A 20,280-nucleotide genomic window follows, 5' to 3' on the forward strand; every position below is an offset into this window, starting at 1 on the left:
AATCCCCGTTTTTTCCCCCAAAATCCCCGTTTTTTCCCCCCAAAATCCCCATTTTTTCCCCCAAAATCCCCATTTTTCCCCCAAAATCCCCGTTTTTTATCCCAAAATCCCCATTTTCCATCCCAAAATCCTAATTTTTCATCACAAAATCCACATTTTTTACCCTAAATCCACAATTCCCAACCTTCAAACCACGGATTTTTTTTGGGAATATTTCATTTCCAGCCCTAAATCCTCATTTTTTTGTCCCAAAATCCCCATTTTTTATCCTAAATCCACAATTCTCAACCTTCAAACCACAAATTTCTTCCCAAATCCACATTTTTTATCACAAAAAATCCAGATTTTTTTTCCCAAAATCCACAATTCCCAACCTTCAAACCACCCATTTCTTTGGGAATATTTCATTTCCAGCCCTAAATCCTCATTTTTCCTCCCAAAATCCCCATTTTTCCTCCCAAAATCCCCATTTTTCCTCCCAAAATCCTCATTTTTCCCCCCAAAATCCCCATTTTTTCCCCCAAAATCCCCGTTTTTTCTCCCAAAATCCCCATTTTTTCCCCCAAAATCCTCATTTTTCCCCCAAAATCCCCATTTTTTCCTCCCAAAATCCCCATTTTTCCTCCCAAAATCCTCATTTTTCCTCCCAAAATCCCCATTTTTTCCCCCAAAATCCCCATTTTTTCTCCCAAAATCCCCATTTTTCATCCCAAAATCCCCATTTTTCATCCCAAATTCCTCATTTTTTCATCCCCAAATCCACATTTTTCATCCCAAAATCCCCATTTTTCCTCCCAAAATCCCCATTTTTCATCCCAAAATCCCCATTTTTCCTCCCAAAATCCCCATTTTTCCCCCAAAATCCCCATTTTTCATCCCAAAATCCCCATTTTTCCCCCAAAATCCCCGTTTTTTCCCCCAAACCCCTCCCCAGGACGAGATTGCCGATTTCCTGACGGGGGTCCTGACCCGCTCCGAGCTCCAGCCCGGCTCGGATCCGCGGGATTTGGAGGCGGAGAGGAAGAGGAAGAGGAGGGATTTGTCCCTGGAGATTCCCGAGAGGAGCAGCCGGCCCGGCTCCCCTGCCGCCAAAATCCCGGCGTCTCCCTCGGGATCCGAGGTGAGGGGGCGTTTTTGGGGGGAAAAACGGGGATTTTGTGGCGGCAGAATGGAGAAAAATGGGAAAAAACGGGAAAAAATGGGAAAAAAAGGGAAAAAAAAGACAAAAAAATGTCAAAAAAATGTAAAATAAATGTCCAAAAATGTCCTAAAATGTCCAAAAATGACCAAAAATGGGCAAAAATGTCCAAAAATGACAAAAAATGTCCAAAAATTGAGGTTTGGAAAAGCTGGATCATCAAAAATGTCCAAAAATGGAGGTTGGAATGAGGGTTTGGAAAAGTTGGATCACCAAAAATGTCCAGAAATGTCCAGAAATGACCTGAAATGTCCTAAAATGTCCAAAAATGACCTAAAATGGGCAAAAATGTCCAAAAATGTCCAAAAATGGAGGTTGGGATGGGAGTTTGGAAAAGTTGGATCACCAAAAATGTCCAGAAATGTCCAAAAGTGACCTGAAATGTTCAAAAAATGTCCAAAAATGACCTAGAATGTCCAAAAATTATCTAAAATGTCCTAAAATGTCCAAAAATGGGCAAAAATGACCTAAAATGGGCAAAAATGTCCAAAAATTGAGGTTGGGATGGGGATTTGGAAAAGTTGGATCACCAAAAATGTCCAGAAATGTCCAGAAATGTCCTAAAATGTCCAAAAATGACCAAAAATGTCCAAAAATGACCAAAAATGGGCAAAAATGTCCAGAAATGTCCAAAAACGTCCAAAAATGTCCAAAATGTCCAAAAATTGAGGTTGGAATGGGAGTTTGGAAAAGCTGGATCACCAAAAATGTCCAAAAATGTCCAGAAATGTCCAAAAATGGAGGCTGGGATGGGAGGTTTGGAAAATTCCCAGATTTTCATTCCCTATTCCCATTCTGACCCCGGTGTCCGTCTGTCCTGCAGGATCTGTCCAGCATCTCCAGAATTATCAGATTTTATTTTCAGAATTTTCAGAATAATCAAATTTTTCCCAAATTTTATAATTCCCAAATTTTCAGATTTTCTTTCCCAAATTCCCAGATTTTTTTCCCAAATCCCACATTCCCATTGTGACCCCGGTGTCCGTCTGTCCTGCAGGATCTCTCCAGCATCTCCAGAATTACCAGATTTCCTTTTCCAACCTCACAAATCCCAGAATTACCAGATTTTATTCCCAAATTTTAGAAATCCCAGAATTATCAAGTTTTCATTCCCAAATCCTACAAATCCCAGGATTATAAATTTTTTTTCCCAAATCCCACAAACCCCATTCTGACCCCGGTGTCCGTCTGTCCCTCCAGGACCTCTCCTGCATCTCCCAAAATTACCAGATTTTCATTCCCAACCTCACAAACCCCAGAATTATCAGATTTTTTTCCCAAATCTCACAAATCCCAGGATTTTCACGGTCAGGAATGAGACAAATCCCCATCCCCAACCCCTCTGCTCAGCTCTGAGTGTCCGTCTGTCCCTCCAGGATCTCTCCAGCATCTCCAGAATTATCAGATTTTATTTTCAGAATTTTCAGAATAATCAAATTTTTCCCAAATTTTATAATTCCCAAATTTTCAGATTTTCATTCCCAAATCCCCAAAATCCCAGATTTTTTCCCCAATTCCCATGGTGACCCCGGTGTCCGTCTGTCCTGCAGGATCTGTCCAGCGTGTCCAGCAGTCCGACCTCCAGCCCCAAGGCCAAGGTGGCCGCTCTGTCCCTCCCCAAGCCGGGCCAGGCGAGCTCGGCGCCGCTCCCGAGGCGACAAATCCCGCACAAACCCACCCCAGGTAATTCCCAAACATTCCCAACACATTCCCAAACATTCCCAAACATTCCCAAACATTCCCAGCCGGAATTCCGGGAATTTCCCAGGTTTGTGTTGAATTCCCATCAATTCCCGCCCTTCCAAACCAGAATTTTGGGGTTTTTGGTCCCTTTAGGTTTCAATTTAATGAGTTCTGTAATTCCCAAGGTAATTCCCAACCATTCCCAACCATTCCCAAATGGAATTCCGGGATTTTCCCAGTTTTCTGTTGAATTCCCATCAATTCCCGCCCTTCCAAACCGGAATTTTGGGGTTTTTTGGCCCAGAATTCCCAACAATTCCCACCCTTCCCAACCGGAATTTTGGAGTTTTCCCAACAATTCCCAGCCGGAATTCCGGGGTTTTCCAACAATTCCCAACAATTCCCAGCCAGAATTCCGGGATTTTCCCAGGTTTGTGTTGAATTCCCATCAATTCCTGCCCTTCCAAACCGGAATTTTGGGGGTTTTTGGTCCCTTTAGGTTTGGGTTTTCCCAGTTTTTCGTTTAATTCCCAACAATTCCCAACCATTCCCAAACGAATTCCGGGATTTTCCCAGTTTTCTGTTGAATTCCCAACAATTCCCACCCTTCCCAACCGGAATTTTGGGGTTTTTTGCCCCTGCAGGTTTGGATTTTGTACACCTGTGGGTGTCACCTGTACACACCTGTGGGTGTCACCTGCACACCAGTGGGTGTCACCTGTACACCAGTGGGTGTCACCTGCACACCTGTGGTGTCACCTGCACAGCTGTGGGTGTCACCTGCACACCTGGGGTGTCACCTGCACACACCCATGGGTGTCACCTGTACACCTGTGGGTGTCACCTGCACACCCGTGGGTGTCACCTGCACACCTGTGGGTGTCACCTGTACACCCAAGGGTGTCACCTGGACACCCATGGGTGTCACCTGGACACCTGTGGGTGTCATCTGTACACCCGTGGGTGTCACCTGCACACCTGTGGTGTCACCTGCACAGCTGTGGGTGTCACCTGCACACACCTGTGGGTGTCACCTGTGCACCTGTGGGTGTCACCTGCACACACCTGTGGGTGCCACTTGCAGGACCCTGCACACCTGTGGGTGTCACCTGCACACCTGTGGGTGTCACCTGGAGGACACTGCACACCTGTGGGTGTCACCTGCACACCTGTGGGTGTCACCTGTGCACCCATGGGTGTCACCTGGACCCTGCACACCTGTTCTGCTGGACCTTTCTTGGCTCCAAATCCTGAATCCCAAAATATGGGATTTATGGAATTAATTATGGAATTAATTATGGGATTATTGATGGGATTAATGGAATTATTTACGGAATTAATTAGGGAATTATTTCGGGAATTATTTAGGGAATTTGTGGAATTATTTATGGGATTTATGGAATTATTTATGGGATTATTGATGGGATTTATAGAATTATTTATGGAATTATTTATGGGATTATTGATGGGATTAATGGAATTATTTAGGGAATTATTTATGGGATTATTTATGGGATTTATGGAATTATTTAGGGAATTATTTATGGGATTTATGGAATTATTAATGGGATTATTTATGGAATTATTGATGGAATTATTGATGGAATGATTTATGGGATTTATGGAATTATTTAGGGAATTATTTAGGGAATTAGTGGAATTATTTATGGGATTGTTTAGGGACTTACGGAATTTATGGAATTATTTATGGAATTATTTGTGGGATTATTTATGGGATTATTTAGGGAATTATTTATGGAATTATTTATGGAATTTAGGGAATTATTTAGGGAATTATTTAGGGAATTTAGGGAATTATTTAGGGAATTTATGGGATTATTTATGGGGTTTTTTTATGGAATTATTTATGGGATTTATGGAATTAATTAGGGAATTATTTATGGAATTATTTAAGGAATTATTTCTGGAATCAAAGGCCAGCAGCTCTGTTCTGCTCAGAAATCCGAGTTTTTCAAAGCTGGGAAATAATAATTAGTATTTGTATTATTTCTGTTATTTATTTTTTTATTATTATTTTATATTATTTCTATTTCTATTATTTCTATTATTATTTCTATTGTTATTTCTATTATTATTATTAGCGTTATCACTATCATTATTATAATTATAATTATTTCTTTATTAACATTAATAGTAATAGTAATAATATTAATAATAATTTATTTTAAATTTATTTTTAATTTAATTTTTTATTTAATTTTTTGATTTTGATTTTTAATTTTTTAATTTAATTTTTAATTTAATTTTTAAATTTATTTTTTATTTAATTTTTATTTAATTTTCTATTTAATTTTTAAGTTTAATTTATTTTATTTAATTTTTTTAATTTAATTTATTTTATTTAATTTTTTAATTCTATGTATTTAATTTGATTTTTTATTTTATTTTTTTAATTTTATTTTTTAATTTATTTTTTAATTTTCATTTTTTAAATTTAATTTTTAAAATTAGTTTCTTTAATTTAAATTTTTTATTTGATTTTTTAATTTATTTTTTTAATTTCATTTTTTAAATTTAATTTATTTTTATTTAATTTTTTTTTTTTTTTTTAATTTTTAAAATTTTTTAATTTTCCAAACTTTCTCTCCACAGCCAGGAAATGAATTCCAGAAGTAAAAAAGGAGCTTTGGGATCAGGAATGAATTCAGCAGGAAAGGAAAATCCAATGGAAATAAAACAAATTCCAGCAATTTCCGATCCCGTGTTTTTCCTAAAGCGCCTTGGACCAAAATCCCCCCAAATCCACCCAAAAATTCCCAAAAAAAACCAAAATCTGGGATGGGAATAACCCCAGGAAAAGGGATTTGAACCCCAGGAAAAGGGATTTGGGATTGGGAACCAGCTTGGAAAATTCCTGGAATTTTTTAATTGGAATTTGGAATTTTGGGAAGTGATTCCTCCGTAATTCCATGAATTTTTTAATTGGAATTTGGAATTTTGGGAAGCGATTCCCCCTTAATTCCATGAATTTTTTAATTGCAATTTTTCCTCCTGGAATTTTCTGGGAAGCGATTCCCCCCTGGCCTCCCCTAATTCCATGAATTTATTGTTTTGAACTGGGAATTTCCTGAGGAATTCCAGAGGATTTTGCTGAGGAATTCCAGAGGATTTTCCCAGAATTTCCTGAGGAATTCCAGAGGATCCCGGATTTTCCCAGAATTCCAGAGGATTTTCCCGCAATTCCAGAGGATTTTCCCGGAATTCCAGAGGATTTTCCCGGAATTCCAGAGGATTTTCCCGCAATTCCAGAGGATTTTCCCGCAATTCCAGAGGATTTTCCCAGAATTCCAGAGGATTTTCCCGGAATTCCAGAGGATTTTCCCGCAATTCCAGAGGATTTTCCCGGGTTTTGTTTTCCAGGTGTCTCCGGGAAGTCGCTGCCCCTCGGCCATTCCGGCTCCAAGGAAATCCCGGGAATGTTCTCCAGCCAAAAGTGAGCGGGAATTGGGGAAATTCCGGGGTTTTATAATCGAAATATTATTATTATTATATTATTAGTATTATTATTATTAGTAGTAGTAGTAGTACTGTTATTAGTATTATTATTAGTAGTAGTATTATTAGTAGTATTAGTATTATTAGTGTTGGTATTATTAGTAGTATTAGTATTAGTAGTATTAGTATTAGTAGTATTAGTAGTCTTATTAGTATTAATATTATTTTTTATTACTAATATTATTAATATTATTTCATTATTATTATATTATTTCATTATTATAATATTTTATTATTATTTTAATTTTTATTTTTATTTCATCATTATTATTTCATTATTATTTTTATTTTATATATTTTTTATATTTTTATATCTTTTTTATATTTTTTTATATTTTAATGTATTTTATATTATTTATATTTTTATCTATATATTAATACTAATATTAATACTAATATCAATACTAATATTAATATGTATACTTTTATGTATTTATATATTTTTATTTATTTTATATATTTTAAATGTTTTATATACTTTAATATATTCTATGTATTTTTTATATATATTTATATATATAGTTTACATATATTATTATATATTTTATGTATCTGTTTTGTATATACATATTATATATATTATATTTATTTTATATATATAAATATTAGTATTAAAAATTACAATAAATATTTTGGATTAAAAATGACATTTTGGATGAAATCCCCACCTGTCCTGAGTGTCACAGCTGTCCCCAGGTGTCCCCACTGAATTGTCCCCACCTGTCCCCAGGTGTCCCCAGGTGTCTGCAGGTGTCCCCAGGTGTCCCCAGGTGTCCCCAGGTGTCCCCAGCTGTCCCAAGGTGTCCCCAGCTGTCTCCAGGTGTCCCCAGGTGTCCCCAGGTGTCCCCAGGTGTGTCCCCAGATGTCCCCAGGTGTGTCCCCAGGTGTCCCCAGGTGTCCCCCAGGTGTCCCCAGGTGTCCCCAGTGTCCCCAGGTGTGTCCCCAGGTGTGTCCCCAGGTGTCCCCAGGTGTCCCCAGCTGTCCCCAGGTGTCCCCAGGTGTGTCCCCAGGTGTCCCCAGATGTCCCCAGGTGTGTCCCCAGGTGTCCCCAGGTGTGTCCCCAGCTGTCCCCAGGTGTGTCCCCAGGTGTCCCCAGGTATCCCCAGGTGTGTCCCCAGGTGTCCCCAGGTGTCCCCAGGTATCCCCAGGTATCCCCAGGTGTCCCCAGTGTCCCCAGTTGTCCCCAGGTGTCCCCAGGTGTCCCCCAGTTGTCCCCAGGTGTCCCCAGGTGTCCCCCAGGTGTCCCCAGGTGTCCCCAGGTGTCCCCAGGTGTCCCCAGGTGTCCCCAGGTGTCCCCAGGTGTGTCCCCAGGTGTGTCCCCAGGTGTCCCCAGCTGTCCCCAGCTGTCCCCAGGTGTCCCCAGGTGTCCCTCACCTGTCTCTCTCTCTCTCTCTCTCTCCCAGGCTCAGTTCCAGTCCGGAGCTGTCTCTGAGCCCGGCTCAGGCTCCCGGAGCGTTCCCGGCCCTGCAGAGCCGGCTGGTGGCCACGGGCAACCAGAGCCAGCCTGGCCCAGCCCTGACAGGTACTGACCCTGTCCTGGGGGGGGAGACCCCTCCTCATCCTCCTGGGGGGATTTGGGGTGAGGGGAGACCCCCGGGGGGTGTGGGGAGACCCCCATTCCCAGCCCTGCAGAGCTGGCTGGTAGCCACGGGCAACCAGAGCCGGCCCAGCCCTGACAGGTACTGACCCTGTCCTGGGGGGATTTGGGGTCTGGGGAGCCCCCCAAGGGGTTTGGGGTGTGGGGAGACCCCTCCAGGGATTTGGGGTCTGGGGGAGACCCCTCCTCATCCTCCTGGGGGGGTCTGGGGTGGGTTTTGGGGTTTTGGGAAAGGTTCAACCCCCCCAGAGGCTGCTGGGACTGCCCAGGGTGGGAATTTGGGGTGTCCCTGCAGGGTCCCCAGGGTGATAATTTGGGGTGTCCCTGCAGGGTCCCAGGGTGATAATTTGGGGTGTCCCTGCAGGGTCCCAGGGTGATTTTTGGGGTGTCCCTGCAGGCTCTCAGGGCTCCCCAGGGTGATTTCAGGGGGTCTCTCCCCACTCAGATCCCCCCAAACCCCCGTGGGATCCCCCCAGCTCTCCCTGGGGTGCTGCTGGCCGATCTGGGGGTGCTCCCAGGGTGATTTTTGGGGTGTCCCAGGGCTCCCAGGGTGATTTTTGGGGTGTCTGGGGTTTCTTTAGGGGCAGCCTCTGCCAGCAGCCTCCTCCAGGGGCTGAGCTTCAGCCTGCAGGACATGGGGGGCACCAAGGTCACCCCCAGTGTCACCTCCAGTGCCACACCCGGACAGGTCTGGGGACACCGGGGACACCGGGGGGGTTTGGGGGGTCCCCAGGGGTCACAGGGGGGGTTTGGGGGGTCCCCAGGGGTCACAGGAGGGGTTTGGGGGGGTTTGGGGTGACCAGGGCTGGGCTCTGGGTGGTCCCCAGGGGTCACAGGAGGGGTTTGGGGGGGTTTGGGGTGACCAGGGCTGGGCTCTGGGTGGTCCCCAGGGGACACAGGGGGGTTTGGGGGGGATACAGGGGGCTCTGGGGGGTCCCCAAAGGTTTGGGGTGGCCAGGGCTGGGCTCTGGGTGGTCCCCAGGGGACACAGGAGGGTTTTGGGGGGGATTGGGGTGGCCAGGGCTGAGCTCTGGGTGGCCTCCAAGGGTCTCGGGTGGCCAGGGCTGGGCTCTGGGTGGTCCCTGGGCTCTGGGTGGTCCCCAGGGGACACTGGGGGTCTCTGGGTGGTCCCTGGGGGTCTCTGGGTGGTCCCTGGGGTCTCTGGGTGGTCCCTGGGGGGCTCTGGGTGCTGCAGCAGCAGCTCCAGGAGCTCAGATCCGCTCTGTGACCCCGCAGAGCTCAGCTCTGAAGGCTCCAGGAGCTCTGCAGAGCTTGGCCACCATCAGCACCATCCCCGTGCCCACCTCGCTGGCCCTGGGCGCCTCCAGCAAGCCCACGGCCATCCAGCAGCTGCTGGGCAACGGGGGACTGGCCAAACTGGCCAGCAGCCTCCCAGGGCTGGCCCACATCTCCAACCAGGGCTCAGGTGAGCGGGGAGGGAGGGATGGGAGGGTTCCCAGAGCTGCTCCTCCTCCTCCCTGGGCTGTTGATTCCCACCTCAGAATCCTGGGAATGTTCCCCAGAGCTCCTCCTGCTCCCTGGGCTGTCATTTCCCACCTCAGAACCCTGGGAATGTTCCCCAAAGCTCCTCTTGCTCCTTGGGCTGTTGATTCCCACCTCGGGACCTGAACTGGGACCATTCCCAGAGCTCCTCCTGCTCCTTGGGCTGTCATTTCCCACTTCAGAACCCTGGGGATGTTCCCCAGAGCTCCTCCTGCTCCCTGGGCTGTTGATTCCCACCTCAGAACCTGAACTGGGAGGGTTCCCAGAGCTCCTCCTGCTCCTTGGGTTGTTGTTTCCCACCTCAGAACTCTGGGAATGTCCCCAGAGCTCGTCCTGGGCTGTTGTTTCCACCTCAGCCCAGGCTGGGAACATCCCCAGAGCTCCTCCTGCTCCTTGGGCTGTTGATTCCCACCTCAAACTCAATCTGGGAGGGTCCCCAGAGCTCCTCCTCCTTCTCCCTGGGCTGTTCTTTCCCACCTCAGAACCCTGGGGATGTTCCCCAGAGCTCCTCCTGCTCCTTGGGCTGTTGATTCCCACCTGGGTGTCACCCCCACCCTCTCAGGGTGTCTCAGGGTGTTGTTTTGGCTGTCTCAGGGTGGTGTTTTTGGGTCTCAGGGTGTTGTTTTGGGGGTCTCAGGGTGTTGTTTTTGGGTGTCACGGTGTTGTTTTGGTTGTTTTGGGTGTCTCAGGGTGTTGTTTTTGGGTGTCAGGGTGTTGTTTTGGGTCTCAGGGTGTTGTTTGGGTGTCTCAGGGTGTTGTCAGGGTGTTTTTGGGTCTCAGGGTGTCTCAGGGTGTTGTCAGGGTGTTTTGGGTGTCTCAGGGTGTTGTTTTGGGTGTCTCAGGGTGTTGTTTGGGTGTCTCAGGGTGTTGTTTTGGTTGTTTTGGGTCTCAGGGTGTTGTTTGGGTGTCAGGGTGTTGTTTTGGGTGTTGTTTGGGTGTCTCAAGGTGTTGTTTTGGGGTGTCCTGCAGGGCTGAAGGCTCCCACCACCATCACGGTGACGCTGCGGGGACAGCCCGGCCGTGGGGGCTCCCTGAGCCTGGAGGAGCAGCCCCAGGGCCCCCAGGTGAGCAGGGGACACCTGGGGGGGCTTGGGGACACCTGGGGGGGCTTTGGGGACACTTGGGGACACCTGGGGGGGCTTGGGGACACCTGGGGACACTTTGGGGACACTGGAATTCCCAAAAACCACACCAGGGGACACCTGGGGTGGCCACCAGGACCCTCTGACCCCTGTCCCTTCTCCACAGTGACCACCAGGAGCTCAGGGTGGCCACCAGGACCTGCTGACCCCTGTCCCTTCTCCACAGTGACCACCAGGAGCTCAGGGTGGCCACCACGAGCCCGGGGTGGTCACCAGGACCCTCTGACCCCTGTCCACCCCTGTCCCTTCTCCACAGTGACCACCAGGAGCCCGAGGTGGCCACCAGGACCCTCTGACCCCTGTCCTTTCTCCACAGTGACCACCACGAGCCCAGGGTGGCCACCAGGACCCTCTGACCCCTGTCCACCTCTGTCCCCTCTCCACAGTGACCACCACAGAGCTCAGGGTGGCCACCAGGAGCCCGAGGTGGCCACCAGGACCCTCTGACCCCTGTCCTTTCTCCACAGTGACCACCAGGAGCCCAGGGTGGCCACCACCAGCCCAGGGTGGCCACCACCAGCCCAGGGTGGCTCCCGTCCCTCCAGGCACCTCCAGGACCCCCAGCCCAGCCCGGGGACCCTTTGGGGACCCTTTGGGGACACTTTGGGGACATTTTGGGGACACTTTGGGGACACTTTGGGGACAGCGCCGGGGCTGGGAGCAGCTCTGGGACCCCCCAGAATTCCTGGGGGTGGGAAAAGGGGGGAATTTTCTGGATTTGTTGCTGTTTAATAAAAATTTCCTTTTTTTTATATTTATATGTAATTCTTTAAAAATTTTGTTGTGTTTTTGGACTGAGTTTCATTTTCCCTTTTCCTTTTCCTTTTCCCTTTCCTTTCCTTTCCTTTCCTTTCCTTTCCTTTCCTTTCCTTTCCTTTCCTTTCCTTTCCTTTCCTTTCCTTTCCTTTCCTTTCCTTTCCTTTCCTTTCCTTTCCTTTCCTTTCCCCTAAATTCCTTCCTGAATTCCTTCCTAAATTCTTTCCCTTCCTTCCTAAATTCCTAAAAAATCCTAAATTCTTTCCTAAATTCTTTCCTAAATTCTTTCCTTCCTAAATTCCCTCCTAAATTCCTTCCCAAATTCCTTCCTGAATCCCTTCCTTCCTAAATTCTTTCCCTTCCTTCCCAAATTCCTAAAAAATCCTGAATTCCTTCCTAAATTCCTTCCTAAATTCCTAAATTCCTTCTTAAATTCCTTCCTTCCTTCCTAAATTCCTAAATTTCTTCCTAAATTCCTTCTTTCCTAAATTCCTTCCTTCCTAAATTCCTTCCCAAATTCCTTCCTAAATTCCCTCCTAAATTCCTTCCTGAATTCCTTTCTTCCTAAATTCTTTCCCTTCCTTCCCAAATTCCTAAAAAATCCTGAATTCCTTCCTAAATTCCTTCCTAAATTCCTTCCTAAATTCCTTCCTAAATTCCTTCCTTCCTAAATTCCTTCCTAAATTCCTTCCTAAATTCCCTCCTAAATTCCTTCCTAAATTCCTTCCTAAATTCCTTCCTTCCTAAATTCCTTCCTAAATTCCTTCCTAAATTCCCTCCTAAATTCCTTCCTAAATTCCTTCCTAAATTCCTTCCTTCCTAAATTCCTTCCTAAATTCCTTCCTAAATTCCTAAATTCCTTCCTGAATTCCTTCCTTTCTAAATTCTTTCCCTTCCTTCCCAAATTCCTAAAAAATCCTAAATCCCTAAATTCTTTCCCAAATCCCTTCCCTCCTCCCGGGATGATTTCTCATCCCTTCAGCTCCGTTTTTAGGGTCGGGATCCCCCCAAACCCCGCCCTGACCCCAAAAATCGAGGAGACCCCAAACCCCTCCAGGTCCATTCCCCTTTTCCAACCCAAACCCCGCTCGGGGGGCAGGAACAGAAACCTCCAGCGCCGTTTTTTATCCATTTCTGCTCGGATGTGTAAGAAAATAGAAAGAACCGCGTACAAAGAGCTCTGAAATGAGAATAAAACCGGCCCAGTCCCGATTGTCCCCTCCTGTCCCCTCCTGTCCCCTCCTGTCCCCTCGTGTCCCCTCCTGTCCCCTCCTGTCCCCCGGGGGTGGCCGCTAGCGCCGGGGAAAGGCCGGGAAAACCGGGAAAGAATTCCCGAAGGAAGCGGGGAACGGAGCCACCAAGGGGCTGGGGAAGGCCGGGATGAGCAGAGGAACCCCCCGGGATTTGGGGGGCTCCGGGGGGGGTCCCGAAGGCGCCGGGGAAGCGCAGAGCGGATCCCGGGAGAGCCGGAGCGGCCACCACGGCTCGGGGCTTGGGCAACCCCCGCTGGCCTCCGGGCGAGCGGATCCGCCGCTCCCCGCCCGAGGGGGACACGGAGCGTGACTCGGCAGAGGGACCGGAGCTTTCCTCCTCTTCCTCCTCCTCATCTTCATCCTCCTCCTCCTCGTGGTGGCCCCAGCAGCCCCGCAGCGCTGCCCGCTTCTCCCGCAGCCTCCCCGCTCTGCCCCGCGCCTCTTGCGGCTGCTCGGCCTCCTCGGGCCGCCCAGGGAAGGTGGAAGGAGGCTCCAAAAAATCCTTGAGGCTGGAGAAATCCCCCCAGAGCGGGGCACAGCCGGGCTGCAGCCCCTCGCTCCGGTAGGCGTGGAAGTAGCCGGTGAACACCGGGCTGCCCGGGGCGTCTCCGCCGCCCGGGGATGCGCTGCGGGCCGGGGCCGCCTCCTCCTTCCCCCCGCTCGGGGTTCCCGAAGGTTCCGGGGGCTCCGGGAGGCTCTGCCCGCTCAGGGGGGGCTCCGGGCCGGTGTCGCTCGGTGCCCGCCGGCCCTCGGGGTTGTGGCGTTTGTGGCAGGGCGAGGACTCGGCTTTGCTCACCTGAGCCAGCAGCTTCTTCTTGGCCAGCGGGGACATGATGGGGTGGTTCCCTTTGGAGTAGAAGCTGGAGAAGAGGCGCTTGGAGGTCTCGCTGTGGGTCCGGCAGGGGCTGGGAGAGCCCCCCGAGGGGTTGGGGGCCGGGATGGGGGGGCTGGAGCGTCCGTCTGTCCCCCGGGACGGCTCCGCCGCTTCCTCCGCCTCCGGCTGCGCCTTCTCCGGAGCCAACTGCGAGCGGAGGGGTCGGGATGAGCCCAGGGGGTCCGGCTGTGAGCCCAGGTGAGCCCAGGGGGTCCGGGCTGAGCCCAGGGGGGTCCGGGCTGAGCCCAGGGGGTCCGGCTGAGAGCCCAGGGGGGTCCGGGCTGAGCCCAGGTGAGCCCAGGGGGTCGGGCTGTGAGCCCAGGGGGTCCGGCTGAGAGCCCAGGGGGTCCGGCTGAGAGCCCAGGGGGTCCGGGCTATGAGCCCAGGGGGTCCGGCTGAGCCCAGGGGGTCGGGCTGTGAGCCCAGGGGGTCCGGGCTATGAGCCCAGGGGGTCGGGCTGTGAGCCCAGGGGGTCCGGGCTGAGCCCAGGGGGTCGGGCTGTGAGCCCAGGGGGTCCGGGCTGAGCCCAGGGGGTCGGGCTGTGAGCCCAGGGGTCCGGGTTGTGAGCCCAGGGGGTCTGGCTGAGAGCCCAGGGGGTCCGGGCTGAGAGCCCAGGTGAGCCCAGGGGGTCGGGCTGAGAGCCCAGGGGTCCGGTTGTGAGCCCAGGGGGTCCGGCTGAGCCCAGGTGAGCCCAGGTGAGCCCAGGGGGTCCGGGTTGTGAGCCCAGGTGAGCCCAGGGGGTCGGGCTGTGGGTGCCGCACCCCAGGGTGGGCTCCCGGCTCCCCGCCCAGCCCTGGCCGCCCTCTCCCCACCCCCCGCTCCCAATTCCCGGCCGGGTTCGGGGCTCGGGGGTCGCTCCCAGCCCCTCGCACCTGCTCCCGTCCCTTCTCCTTCCTGCTCCTCTTGCTCCTGTCGTCCTTGGACACCTTGTACTGCCGCCGGGGCTTGCTGGGGGGCAGCGGTTTGTCCTCCTCGCCCTTCAGGTGCCGCACGTAGGGGAGGACGAGCCTGCGGAGCGAGCGGGGAGAGCGGTGAGCGCCGGGGGAAACTGAGGCAGGCGGCGGGACAGCCCCCCCGGCCCGGTCCGGTCCGGTCCGGTCCGGTCCCACCTCTCGTAGTGGCGCCGGGTGCAGGTGGCGGCGCTGGTGCTGCCGGGGCTGCCCCCGAGCTCGTCGTACACGTTCTTCCAGAGCCGGCGGCCCGTCACCTGCGGGGGGCGAGGGGTGAGCCCGGGACACGGGGGGGACCCTGAGGGGACACGGGGGGGACACCCCGGGACCTTGGGGACACCCTGGGACCCAGGGGGGACACCCCGGGACCCTGGGGGGACACAGGGGGGACACCCCGGGACCTTGGGGACATCGCGGGACCTTGGGGGATATTCAGGGACCTTGGGGACATTCAGGGACCTTGGGGATATCCCGGGACCCCAGGGGGACATCCCGGGACCTTGGGGACATCCTGGGACCTTAGGGGGACATCCAGGGACCCTTGGGGACATCCCAGGACACAGGGGACATCCCGGAACCCCAGGGACACCCCGGGACCTCGGGGGACATCTCAGGACAGAGGGGGGACACTCCAGGGACACCCCAGGATACAGCGGGACCCTGGGGACACCCTAGCACCCCGGGGACACTCCAGGGACACCCCAAGACCTTGGGGACACCCCGGGACACAGGGGGACACCCCAGCACCCAGGGGACACCCCGGGGGACACCCCGGAGACACCCCAGCACCCCGGGGGGACCCCCGCACGCCCAGGGGCTCCCAGGGCCAGCACTCACCAGCTCGTAGGCTCCCAACTTCTCCACGGCCTTGTAAATCTTCCAGAGGTCAACTGGGAACGGAGGGAGATGATGAGGGTCAGGAGGACACGGCCACCACCTCCTGTCCCCCTGTCCCTGTCCCTGTCCCTGTCCCCTGTCCCTGTCCCTGTCCCTGTCCCTGTCCCTCTGTCCCTGTGTCCCTGTCCCCTGTCCCTGTCGCTGTCGCTGTCCCTGTCCCTGTCCCTGTCCCTCTGTCCCTGTGTCCCTGTGTCCCTGTCCCTGTGTCCCTGTCCCTGTGTCACTGTCCCTGTCCCTGTCCCCTGTCCCTGTCCCTGTCCCTGTCCCTGTCCCCTGTCCCTGTGTCACTGTCCCTGTCCTGTCCCTGTCCCTGTCCCTGTCCCCTGTCCCTGTCCCTGTCCCCTGTCCCTGTCCCTGTCCCATCCCTGTCCCTGTGTCCCTGTCGCTGTCGCTGTCACTGTCCCCGTCGCTGTCCCTGTCCCCAGGGCAGGGTGCCGTACTCTGTTTGAATCCGAGGTGCGGGATCCTCTCGATGGGCGTGCGCCGCTCCTTCATGAACTTGTAGAGGCTGACGAGGAAAGCCTCCTCTTCCTCCTTCTCCTTCTCCTTGTCCTCCTCCTTGTCCTTGTCCTTGTCCTTGTCCTTGTCCTCGTCCCCACCTCCTCCCAGCGCCTTCTCCCTCTCGGTGCCATCCCCGGCCCCCGGCGCGTCCTGCGGGACCCGGGCTGAGTTTTGGGGGAGCTGCGGCCCAAAATCCCGCAACCCCCGCACCCGGGGGGGCTCCGGGGGCCGCTCCCCGCACCCGGTTCCCCGTTCCCCACACCCGGTTCCCCGTTCCCCACACCCCGTTCCCTGCTCCCCGCACCCGGTTCCCCGTTCCCCACACCCGGTTCCCCGTTCCCCGTTCCCCGCACCCGGTTCCCTGTTCCCCGCAGCTCCGAGCCCGTTCCCCGATTCCCGCACCCCTTTTCCCGCATCCCATTCCCCATTCCCCGATTCCCGCACCCCTTTTCCCTTTCCCTGCACCCCTTTCCCCTCTCCCCTCTCCCCTTTCCCCTCTCCCCATTCCCCTTTCCCTTTTCCCCTTTCCCATTTCCCATTTCCCCTTTCCCCATTCCCCTTCCCCTCTCCCCTCTCCCCTCTCCCCTCTCCCCATTTCCCTCTCCCCTCTCCCCTCTCCCCTTCCCCTCTCCCGTCTCCCCATTTCCCTCTCCCCTTTTCCCTCTCCCTCTCCCATTTCCCTCTCCCCTCTCCTCTTTCCCCTCTCCCCTCTCCCTCTCCCCATTTCCCTTCCCGGATCCCTCCCAGCCCCTTCCAGGAACCCAAAGGCGCCGAAATCCCCAAATTCCGCCCCCCCCGCGCGGCTCCGCCTCCCCCGAGCTCGAACCGTTCCCGGCTTTGTTTGTTCTGCATTTTCCGGACTTACAAAACTTGTTGCTATTTTTGGGCAAAGAAACCGCTCAGCTCCCAACTCCGTCCTTTTCCAGGTTTTTTTTAGATTTTCCTTTTTTTGGGGTTTTTTTTTTAGTCTTTTTTTTTTTTTTTTTTTGGGGTTTTTTTTAAGTCTTTTTTTTTATTTTTTTGGGTTTTTTTGGGGGTTTTTTTAAAGTATTTTTTTTAATTTTTTGGGGTTTTTTTTGGTTTTTCTTTAAGTCTTTTTTATTTTTGGGGGGTTTTTTGGGGGGGGTTAAGTATTTTTTTTTATTTTTGGGGGTTTTTTGGTTTTTTTTTTAAGTATTTTTTTAATTTTTTGGGGGGTTTTTTGGGGGTTTTTTTTAAGTCTTTTTTTTATTTTTTGGGTTTTTTTTTTAAGTCTTTTTTTAAATTTTTTGGGTTTTTTTTTTGTTTTTTTTTTTAAAGTATTTTTTAAATTTTTTAGGGGGTTTTTTGGGGGTTTTTTTTAAGTATTTTTTTTAATTTTTGGGGTTTTTTTGAGGGTTTTTTTTAAAGTATTTTTTTTTATTTTTTGGGGGTTTTTTTGGGTTTTTTTTTTAAGTCTTTTTTTTATTTTTTTGGCGTTTTTGGGGGTTTTTTTTTAAGTCTTTTTTTAAATTTTTTTGGTTTTTTTTTTTTTTGTTTTTTTTTAAGTCTTTTTATTTTTGGGGGTTTTTTTTGGGGGTGTTTTTTTTAAGTCTTTTTTTTATTTTTGGGGTTTTTTTTGGGTTTTTTTGGTGATTCTTTCTATTCATTTGTGACACACCGGATTTTAACGTCTCAAAGACTTCAAAGCTTTCTTTCTTTTTCTTTTTCTAATTTTTTTGGGGTGAAATAAAAACAACCCAGAGGGACTGAAAACCTCCAGCTCCACAAAACCCCTTTAAAACAATTAAAAAAAAATTCATATTTAAACAAAACCGCTCATTTCCCCCCCTAAAAAAACGCGATTTTTGCTCCTCCTCGCCCAAATTTCACATTTTTCTGCCTCATCCTCATTTCCTCATTTCCTGCTCGTCCTCCTCCCCTCCTCCCCCGGGTTTTTTGGGGTTCGGGGGCTCCCCGGGACCCCCCGGGATTCACTCACGGTGCTCGGGGCGGTACCGGAGCCTCCTGGGGGGTCTCGCTGCGGTTCTGGATCTTTCTCCATGGGGGGAATCGCTGCCTTTGGGATCGGGGAGGGTCCTGGAAGGGGAATAAAAAACCGGGGAGAGGCTCCAGACCCCAAATTCTGGGAGTTTCGGGCACCCCGAGGGGGATTCGGGTCCCGTCCGGTACCGGGACCGGCCGAGGATGCGGCCCCGCCGCCTTCAGGGCTCGGTACCGCCCGGATCTCCCGCTCAGCGCGGAGTTCTTGGGGGAAAAACGGCGGAAAGCGGCGCGGGGAGGGCAGAGAGGGCCCCCCGGTGCTTCCCGAACCCCCCGGTACCGAGCGAACCCCCCCGGTTTTCCCGAACCCCCGGTACCGCCCGGATCTCCCGCTCAGCGCGGAGATTTTGGGGGAAAAAGCGGCGGAAAGTGGAGCGGGGAGGGCAGAGGGGACCCCCGGTGCTTCTCGAGCCCTCCCGGTGCTCCCCGAACCCCCCCGGTACCGCCCGAACCCCCCCGGTTCTCCCGAACCCCCCCCGGTACCGCCCGGATCTCCCGCTCACCGCGGAGTTTTTGGGGGAAAAACGGCGGAAAGCGGAGCGGGGAGGGCAGAGGGGACCCCCGGTGCTCCCCGAACCCCCCCGGTGCTCCCCGAACCCCCCCGGTACCGCCCGAACCCCCCCGGTACCGCCCGAACCCCCCCGGTACCGCCCGGATCTCCCGCTCAGCGCGGAGTTTTTGGGGGAAAAACGGCGGAAAGCGGAGCGGGGAGGGCAGAGGGGGTCCCCCGGTTCTCCCTGAGCCCTCCCGGTGCTCCCCGAACCCCCCGGTACCGCCCGAACCCCCCCGGTACCGAGCGAGCCCCTCCGGAACCCCCCGGTCCCGCTCACCGGCCACGCCCGCGCCACGTGACCGCCGGGCGCGCCCGAGGGGCGGGGCCAGACACGCCCCCCTGGCCGCTCATTGGCTGGAGCGCACACGCCCCTTCTCCTATTGGACGGAGGCGCCGCCTGGCCCCGCCCACCGCGAGGGGCATGATGGGAGTTGTGGTTCTGAGGGAGCGGAACGCGCGGGAATGGGGGGGAGGTACAGGTGACACACAGGGACAGGTGACACAGGGACAGGTGTCACACACACAGGTCCAGGTGTGTCACACACCCAGGTCCAGGTGTCACACACACAGGTACAGGTGTGTCACACACACACACACACACAGGTGTCACACACACACAGGTACAGGTGTGACAGGTCCAGCTGTCACACACACACACAGGTGTCACACACACAGGTCCAGGTGTCACACACACAGGTCCAGGTGTCACACACACACACAGGTCCAGGTGTGTCACACACACAGGTCCAGGTGTCACACACACACACACACGTGTCACACACACACAGGTGTCACACACACACACACACACACACACGTGTCACACACAGGTACAGGTGTGACAGGTCCAGGTGTGTCACACACCCAGGTCCAGGTGTCACACACACAGGTCCAGGTGTCACACACACACACAGGTCCAGGTGTGTCACACACACACACAGGTCCAGGTGTGTCACACACACACACAGGTCCAGGTGTGTCACACCCAGGTCCAGGTGTCACACACACACACAGGTCCAGGTGTGTCACACACCCAGGTCCAGGTGTCACACACACACAGGTGTCACACACACACAGGTACAGGTGTCACACTCTCAGGTGTCACACACACACACAGGCGTCACACACCCAGGTCCAGGTGTGTCACACACCCAGGTCCAGGTGTCCCCATTTTCTGCCCCTTTCCCACACTCCAGGTGACTCCAGACCCTTCTCCAAAGGCTCCAGGATTTATTAAATAATAAAAAACTGGGAAAAATTCCAGGGACAGGAGAGAGAGCCAGGCCAAAACCTGGGAATTACGGGATAAATGGGAAATTTGGGATAAATAAACGGGAAATTTGGGATCAACACAGGAAAGTTTGGGATAAACAGGAAAGTCTGGGATAAACCAGGAAATTTGGGATGAACTGGAAAGTTTGGGATCAACAGGAAATTTAGGGATAAATGGGAAAGTTTGGGATAAAGAGGAAATTTGGGATAAACTGGAAAGTTTGGGATCAACAAACAGGAAATTTGGGATAAATGGGAAATTTGGGATCAACAGGAAAATTTGGAATAAACTGGAAAACTTGGGATAAATGGGAAATTTGGGATCAACAAACAGAAAATTTTGGGATAAATGGGAAATTTGGGATGAACAGAAAATTTGGGATAAAGAGGGAAATTTGGGATACACAGGAAATTTGGGATAAACAACCAGGAAATTTCGGATACACAGGAAATTTGGGATAAATGAACAGGAAATTTGGGAAAAATGAACAGGAAATTTGGGATACACAACCAGGAAATTTGGGATAAACCACCAGGAAATTTGGGATGAACAAACAGGAAAT

The 20,280-nt window shown here is 51.7% G+C and overlaps 2 protein-coding genes and 1 long non-coding RNA gene across 12 annotated transcripts in view; 1 reads left to right on the forward strand and 2 right to left on the reverse strand.

Annotated features, from left to right (window-relative positions):
* KANSL3 (KAT8 regulatory NSL complex subunit 3) overlaps positions 1–11,657 on the forward strand; it is a 23,101-nt gene extending 11,444 nt beyond the window's left edge. For 3 of the 10 annotated variants that reach the window (XM_058859473.1, XM_058859474.1, XM_058859483.1), the window contains 7 exons: positions 935–1,120; positions 2,749–2,881; positions 6,263–6,335; positions 7,801–7,919; positions 9,231–9,420; positions 10,467–10,561; positions 11,107–11,657. In XM_058859473.1, coding sequence (XP_058715456.1) covers positions 935–1,120; positions 2,749–2,881; positions 6,263–6,335; positions 7,801–7,919; positions 9,231–9,420; positions 10,467–10,561; positions 11,107–11,642 — 1,332 coding nt within the window. In that variant the 3' untranslated portion in view covers positions 11,643–11,657. The other 7 variants (XM_058859476.1, XM_058859478.1, XM_058859481.1 and 4 more) reach the window with 7 other exon arrangements.
* Positions 2,964–4,226, reverse strand: LOC131589744 (uncharacterized). Its single transcript, XR_009279834.1, has 3 exons — positions 3,692–4,226; positions 3,280–3,628; positions 2,964–3,150 (listed from the first exon to the last, which is right to left on the reverse strand). It is a non-coding gene; the product is annotated as an uncharacterized LOC131589744 (long non-coding RNA).
* Positions 11,658–12,622: 965 nt separating the features above from the next.
* ARID5A (AT-rich interaction domain 5A) lies at positions 12,623–18,732 on the reverse strand. Its single transcript, XM_058859495.1, is given in 8 exon segments — positions 12,623–12,816; positions 12,818–13,669; positions 14,395–14,530; positions 14,632–14,729; positions 15,310–15,362; positions 15,810–16,020; positions 17,831–17,928; positions 18,686–18,732. Coding segments are annotated over 7 exon segments (1,542 nt in total). The 5' UTR covers positions 17,894–17,928; positions 18,686–18,732; the 3' UTR covers positions 12,623–12,687.
* Positions 18,733–20,280: the final 1,548 nt, after the last annotated feature.

This window comes from Poecile atricapillus, chromosome 29 (genome assembly GCF_030490865.1).
Source record: "Poecile atricapillus isolate bPoeAtr1 chromosome 29, bPoeAtr1.hap1, whole genome shotgun sequence".
NCBI classification, from domain to species: Eukaryota; Metazoa; Chordata; class Aves; order Passeriformes; family Paridae; genus Poecile; species Poecile atricapillus.